This window comes from Glycine max, chromosome 8 (assembly GCF_000004515.6).
Source record: "Glycine max cultivar Williams 82 chromosome 8, Glycine_max_v4.0, whole genome shotgun sequence".
NCBI lineage: Eukaryota > Viridiplantae > Streptophyta > Magnoliopsida > Fabales > Fabaceae > Glycine > Glycine max.
In genome coordinates, this window is record NC_038244.2 from 36,495,250 (window position 1) to 36,503,008 (window position 7,759).

Sequence of the window (7,759 nt, forward strand, 5' to 3'; positions counted from 1 at the left end):
CCTTTTTTCAAATTAAAATTAAAAATCAAACGGTTGTTAATTGTTTTTAAAAAGGGTGAACTAAAATATCTCGGCGAATTAATTAATTTATGAGATATTTATAAAAAATAATGAATTAAAATAAAAATGAAAATTGAAAACGTAATTCTGCCTAATTTATTGTAAACTCAATTTCTTCTTTTTTTTATACCGAATAACTAGATTATATTATAAACACCAAAGAAAAAGTCAGCTCCTTCCGGTGCATTAAATAATAGGTTAAAATATTTTTATCTTTCTATTTTTTTCAAATTTGTAATTTTAATCTCTTATTTTCTAATTGAGACATTTTGTTTATTTTAGTCCCCATAATCAATTTCAAACGTTAACTATACACTTTTAATTCATTTTTATATAAACTAAGTTTATTAGCAATTAAAAAATTAAAAAAAAATGTTTGGTGGCTAATAAGCATATAGTCTAGACAAATGTCAGTTAACATTAAGGAAATACATATATCAACGTTTAAAATTAATTAAAGTGATTAATATTGTGAATTTTTTAATAATAAAAGATAAAATATCTTAATTAAAAAATGAAAGATTAAAATTGTAGATTGTTTAATAGTGGAGAATTGAAATGTCCCAATTAAAAAATGAGAAAACTAAAATTATAGATTTAGAAAACTAGGAAAACAAAAATTAAATTTTAACCTAAATAATACTAGCTCCATTCTTATATGAGAAATAAATGAGAGATTTTAAAAAAAATGTATTAAATATATGACTAATTTCAAATGTGTTAATTGTTAATTTTCTTTTTTCCATTAAAAAATTGTTAATTTTCTTTTATATCTTTGATTTATTGTGAAGTTTATTATTAGATATCTACTCATTGTCAATGAAAGTGAATGTATTTATTAGACTATTGACAATATAAGTCATATTTATTGGTTGAAAAAATTATTCCTTAAAATATACTACTGCTTAAATCATTTTAATTCTATGGGTATTTGTGGAATAAAATTTAAATTTAAGATATTATTACTTAATTTAACTAACTTTATTAGTCTTAATTATATCATAAATGCTAACAAGTCTCTTTCTTTCTAACACTCATTTTGAAGACTCTTATAGATTAAAATTTATATAAAATTATCATTTTTTTAGATTTTATTTTTCATTTAATGATTCTTTCACTTGATTACATATTAAATGAAAAATAAAATATATCAAAATTGATATAAGCTAACCTTCCTGTTAGTTATTTGTTTCTTTTTACTTAGCAAAAAGGGAATTGAGACTCCCACATCAACTATAAATATAATAAAGATAAATAAGTGAGAATAACTCGCCATGAATTAACTAATAGTATAAAACAAACGACAACAATAATAAAAAAAAAATAGAAAAGGAGAATACTAGACTCAATAAACCAAAAAAAATTCTTCAGCCATGGTTTTGTTTGTTTATGCATACTTCTCCCTATAAAGGAGAGTTCACAATTCAGTTTAAATGCAAGCACCTCCGCGTATATAGCTTTGCTTCATATCTGGTCTCTTACTTTCTGCATACTTTCAAGCATCTTTTCCCATCTCTTTCTCTCTCACTGATTTGAAATTTTGAGTAACCATGGCCTTCTGTGGTGGTACTTTCGTTAAGCCAAACTATTCTGCGTCCCCATGTTACAAATATACAGCTCTAAGTCCATACCATGGCTGCAGAAACAAGGTTGGTGAATTACATGTACAATTCTACATGTCTGTACTCTGTAACAACGGTTTCAGTTGCCCTTTATGATATTCTTTTCTGTTCCTCTGATTTGATTCCATAAGGGGTCACACTTGTTTTGTTAGTAAAAAAACAAAGACCATGAATTTTTCACCGATGGTGCAATGATGGATGATGATGATGTGTAATTGTGTTTGTGTCAGTTCTGTGTGAGAGTTTCAGCAAGTGGCTCAGCTGATGAGGAAAGGACTATTATAAAGAAAGAGAAAGATGGGTGGAAGATCAATTACTCAGGAGAGAAACCAGCAACACCACTGTTGGACACTGTCAACCACCCAATTCACATGAAGAATCTGTCAACACAGGTTAATAACTGAAACCGAGAATTATTTGTTCAGGGCCATGGCTTAGCATATTTCTTGCCTGTGGTTGACACAACTTTTTTTTTCTTTTCTTTTCTGATTTTTGTTGATTTGTATGTCAAAAAATCTTTGCTTTTATCTGTCAGGATCTTGAGCAACTTGCAGCAGAGCTGAGGGCAGATATTGTACACAGTGTGTCAGAAACTGGTGGGCATCTTAGCTCAAGCTTGGGAGTGGTGGAGTTATCAGTGGCTTTGCATCATGTTTTCAACACCCCTGAAGATAAAATTATATGGGATGTTGGTCATCAGGTAATCTTTTTTCTTATTTATTTGCTCTTTTTTTCTAATTGAAAATTAATAGGAAAAAGTAAAAGTGTTAACTGTATTCATTGAATTCATTTAGAGAATTTTCTCTTGTAACAAAATTAAAATTTTAGATTTTTGCTTCCATTTGTACTACTTTTCATTATTTATCAAGTGTTATGATAATACCATGTGTAAAAGGGTCTAAAGAGTAACCAAATTGCAGGCATACCCTCACAAGATTCTCACAGGTAGAAGGTCTAGGATGCACACCATTAGGAAGACTTCAGGACTAGCAGGCTTTCCTAAAAGGGATGAGAGTGTTCATGATGCTTTTGGGGTAGGACACAGTTCTACTAGCATATCTGCTGGTCTTGGTAAGATTCTTATATTTTAAGACCAATACATATTTTATCAATTTTTTTATTACCATGTTATTGGTACGGAGTATTCACCAGCTTTATAAATGACTAATCTTCCTGACCAATAACATGGTAATAAAAAAATGTGTAGATGCATGTATGATGTATCTCACCGTTCTCAATATTGTTAGGCATGGCTGTTGCACGTGATCTATTGGGAAAGAATAACAGCATTATTTCAGTGATTGGAGATGGGGCATTGACAGCAGGCCAAGCTTATGAGGCAATGAACAATGCAGGGTTCCTTGATTCTAACATGATAGTTGTACTTAATGACAACAAACAAGTCTCTTTACCAACTGCCACACTTGATGGTCCTGCAACTCCGGTTGGAGCCCTCAGTAGTGCTTTAAGCAAAATTCAAGCAAGTTCTGAATTCCGCAAACTCAGAGAAGCTGCAAAAGTAAGCCTCTCAAACTTGTATGATATGCGTATTCAACATCATGGTATGTGGCATTAATTTGACTCTAATTTTATCTGCTGAAGACCATCACAAAGCAAATTGGAGGACAAACACATCAGGTTGCAGCAAAAGTAGATGAGTATGCAAGAGGCATGATCAGTGCTTCTGGCTCTACTCTTTTTGAAGAGCTTGGCTTATACTACATAGGTCCTGTGGATGGTCATAACATTGAAGATCTGGTCACCATCTTTGAAAAAGTGAAAGCAATGCCTGCCCCAGGTCCAGTTTTGATTCATGTTGTGACAGAAAAAGGGAAGGGATACCCCCCAGCAGAAAAAGCAGCTGATAGAATGCACGGTGAGAAAGGGACTTAATTCTGTTATCTCTTACCAATATCATGAAGAGGAATTCAAGACTTATTTGACAAAAAATGATTTTGAAAACAAGTTAATAATAAAACTCAATATAAAGTTTTAGATCCAATGTAAAAGTTAATTAAAGTTGTTTCAACTCAATTAAGTTTACACCTAAGACTAAATATGTAAACATTTTACCAAGAACGGTAATTATTATTTTGCATGATTTTAAATGATCTAACGTGAATCTAATCATGCACTCATTCTATCTCATATTTTAGGTGTAGTTAAGTTTGATCCAAAAACAGGCCATCAGCTTAAGGCCAAGTCCTCTACACTTTCATACACCCAGTACTTTGCTGAATCTTTGATAAAGGAAGCTGAAATAGACAATAAGATAGTGGCTATTCACGCAGCGATGGGTGGTGGTACCGGCCTAAATTATTTCCAAAAAAAGTTTCCTGAGCGCTGTTTCGATGTGGGAATAGCTGAACAACATGCTGTAACATTTGCAGCTGGTTTGGCTGCTGAAGGCCTCAAGCCATTTTGTGCCATTTATTCATCATTCTTGCAACGTGGATATGATCAGGTTAGCCAATATCATTAAATGAAAATAGTCCAAAGCAACTAATTAGTGATTTCTCACTTATGCCAGTTTACATGTAATTCATTACCTGTGACTAAACATTCTCACCAATATGATTTATTTTGGGTTTGTAGGTAGTCCATGATGTTGATCTTCAAAAGCTGCCTGTCCGATTTGCTTTGGATAGGGCTGGTTTGGTTGGAGCAGATGGACCAACCCATTGTGGAGCATTTGATATCACTTACATGTCATGCCTACCCAACATGGTGGTTATGGCTCCTTCTGATGAAACTGAACTCATGCACATGGTTGCAACCGCAGCAGCTATAGATGATAGACCAAGCTGCTTTAGATTTCCAAGGGGAAATGGAATTGGAGCCACTCTGCCACTCAATAACAAAGGAACCCCACTTGAGGTGAGAATCAGTAACTAACATGTATTTCCTAAACTGAATCTGAATGATCCGTAGTTAAGCTGTAACACCCCAAATTTTGAGTATTAGAACTAAGTTGGGACGAGACTCTTTGTAAGGATTTTGTTATTTTATCATATTAGATTATTACTAGAAATACCTTAGATAATACTGTTATTCATTGTTATTAGAGTCTAATGCAAGAAGTCTATGACTATCTTATGTATTTTCCTTCATGAGTTGTACAACACATTCAAGTGATAACTAACCAATATGTAAAGTATTTTAAGTTTTATTTCTATGTAATATTTGTTTATGTTGTGAATAACTTTCGCAAGACGTTGTTTTAGTTTTAACATCTTCGTGTTCCCCAATATCTAAGCGTAGTGATGGTTACTTTCTAGGGTGTTACATAAGCCGCCAATCTGAATTTTCTTTGGTTATGCAGATAGGAAAGGGAAGAATTCTGGTGGAAGGGAGCAGAGTTGCCATTTTGGGATATGGTTCTGTGGTCCAACAATGCAGACAAGCCTCAGAAATGCTTAAGGAACTAGGCATTGATGTGACAGTTGCTGATGCCAGATTTTGCAAACCTTTGGATACTGGTCTCATTAGGCTACTAGCTAAAGAGCATGAAATACTCATCACAGTGGAAGAGGGTTCTATCGGTGGTTTTGGATCACATGTATCACAATTCCTGAGCTTATCTGGTATCCTAGATGGGCCTCTAAAGGTAAACCTTCCTCTATGGAGAAGTCACTCTAAGATTTCATTTTCAGATTATTGTTCCCTTCAGATGTCTCTTTTTTGTGTACTTCTAAGTAAGACCTGTCAGAGAATATTAGATATATTAGCTAAGGATACTTTAGTTATTCCGTCATTGATATATTTACTCTTTTGTGCCTTGTATCTATGTTTACAACACTAAAACCCCTTTTGGATTTACCTGCAGTGGAGAGCAATGATGCTTCCTGATAGGTACATTGAGCATGGATCACCCCAAGTTCAGATAGAAGAAGCAGGGCTTTCATCAAAGCAGATTGCAGCCACAGTCTTGTCTCTTATGGAAAGGCCAAAACAAGCTCTTCTGTTCAAATAAAAATGCTAAATGGAATAAAGATCTTCTTGACCTGGGACCTTGAAGATATATCGAATTCTTAGAAGACTTTTTATGTTGACATTGAGAATTAGAGGAAGCTGTAAATAACTGCACTAGCATTGTTGTTCATATCTTGATGCTCACATATTTTGGATTCTTAATTCATCAATAGTGAATAAAGAGATGAATTTATTCTTACAACTCAAGGAAACCAATCAAGGAATTACAATGTATCTATATTAATTATATTACTGCAATTAATACATCACATAAGTCATAAAAAATCATGATTTCCCAATAAGCAAAATGAAATTACACCACTTTCTGGTAGCTAAATAATCTTTCCCTTACATTAGTCATGAAGTTTATGGATCTAAATTTTCCGGTCAATTTTTCTGAAAATGAACGGTCAGGTCATAGACCCCAGCTGGACACCAACTAATTGTCATGTTAGAGTATTCAAAATCAAATCACTAAATAATGTTGCCGTCAGTAACATCACAAAATAGGATTCAACAAAACAATAAAACTAAAATATATATTTGAGCTATGACTGACCTAAGGTAAGACTTTAGGAATCTATTCAATAAAAATGCAGGCTTATCAGCAAGAGTCCATTCAAGAAAACCTTGGTCAGAAAATTGTCCTGTAAATCAGTAAATGCAAGTAACAACTCAGAAGGCTACAATAACGTTGCTGAGAAATAATGTAGCCATCTATAACGTCAAACATAATAAGATAGTCAAAACCATAAAACTAAAATATTTATTTGAGCTATGACTTACCTAAGGCATGCATGAATTCTTGTTCATGAAAGTTACAGGATTAACTCCTTCCGCAGAAGTCCATTCAAGCAAACCTTACTTGGGTTTAATTTAAAAAAGTCCATTCAAAAAAGTTGAAGTGTGTTGAAACTGTGCCTACAATAGCTGCATACGTGGATGTTTTAGCTAATTTTTAAAATTTAAAATTGTTTGTTGCTTAGGATCTATTCTTTAGGAGTTCTGATTCTATTTTTTATCAGACTAGAAACTGTTTTAGTCATGCCTAGAAATAAAGGATTTTTTGTTTTGTATATTTGACTCTAGCTCTATTTAAAGAGCAAATGAATAACAACTAAAATATATATACTCTTCTTTGTTTTTTGATCTAATCTTCAACAAATTGGTATCAAGAGCCATCATCTTGAGGGATCTATGAGTTGAGAGAAACCATAATGAAAACAGACACAACACACATAATACCACCACCATTTTTTGATGGTGAGGAGTACGACCTATGGGCTGCAAGAATGACTATCCATCTTGAAGCACTAGATCTTTGGGAACCAATAGAAGAAGACTATGCAGTTTGGTCACTGCCTGAAAATCCTATAGTGGCTCAACTGAAGAATCACAAAGAGAGGAAGACAAGAAAGGCCAAGGCCAAAGCTTGTCTTTTCTCTTCAGTTTCAAAAATCATATTTACGAGAATTATGAATTTGAATTCTGCGAAGGACATTTGGGACTACCTCAAATCAAAGTATCAGGGTAGTGAGCAAACCAAAGATATGAAGGCACTTAACTTGACTAGAGAATTTGAGATGCAGAGCATGAAGGAGACAGAAACTGTCAAAAGTTATGCTAACAAACTGTTGAGCATTGCAAACAAGGTATGTCTCCTCAGTAAGGATTTTCCTAACGAAAGGATAGTGCAAAAACTACTTGTTAATATACCTGAAAAGTATGAATCCAAAATATCAGCATTAGAGGAGTCAAAAGACTTGTCAAATATCACCCTTGGAGAATTGGTAAATGCTTTACAAACACAGGAACAAAGGAGAATGATGAGACATGAGGAGGCAGTACAAGGTGCTTTTCATATAAAAGCACAAAACTCAGGAGAAGGCAAAGATAAGAAGAACAACAAATGGAAGAACAAGAAACTAGCTGAAAGCTCCAACAAGCAACAAAATGATACTTTTCCGCCTTGTCCACACTGCAAAAAAACAAACCACTCTAAAAAAATGTTGGTGGAGGCTTGACATCAAGTGTAGAAAATGTGGTAAGCTGGGGCATGTAGAGCGGATTTGCAAGTCACCAAAGGAGGCAAAGGTGTCCATGGA

General features: G+C 33.6%; 1 protein-coding gene across 1 annotated transcript; it reads left to right on the top strand.

The window, feature by feature from the left end:
* The first annotated feature begins 1,466 nt into the window (after positions 1 to 1,466).
* LOC100798930 (probable 1-deoxy-D-xylulose-5-phosphate synthase 2, chloroplastic) lies at positions 1,467 to 5,853 on the top strand. Its single transcript, XM_003530543.5, has 10 exons — positions 1,467 to 1,709; positions 1,913 to 2,074; positions 2,218 to 2,382; positions 2,603 to 2,753; positions 2,930 to 3,201; positions 3,285 to 3,558; positions 3,839 to 4,146; positions 4,278 to 4,559; positions 5,005 to 5,289; positions 5,509 to 5,853. Exons 1-10 carry the CDS (start codon positions 1,611 to 1,613, stop codon positions 5,653 to 5,655), a joined length of 2,145 nt encoding a protein of 714 aa, XP_003530591.1. The 5' UTR covers positions 1,467 to 1,610; the 3' UTR covers positions 5,656 to 5,853.
* Positions 5,854 to 7,759: the final 1,906 nt, after the last annotated feature.

What these genes read in the sequence shown, in the direction of transcription:
- LOC100798930 (XM_003530543.5), top strand. Translation starts at nt 1,611, where the DNA reads ATGGCCTTCTGTGGTGGTACTTTCGTTAAGCCAAACTATTCTGCGTCC. An exon ending in ACCATGGCTGCAGAAACAAG is followed by an intron (nt 1,710 to 1,912) that starts GTTGGTGAATTA and finishes TGTTTGTGTCAG; the next exon opens with TTCTGTGTGAGAGTTTCAGC. An exon ending in TCCTAGATGGGCCTCTAAAG is followed by an intron (nt 5,290 to 5,508) that starts GTAAACCTTCCT and finishes ATTTACCTGCAG; the next exon opens with TGGAGAGCAATGATGCTTCC.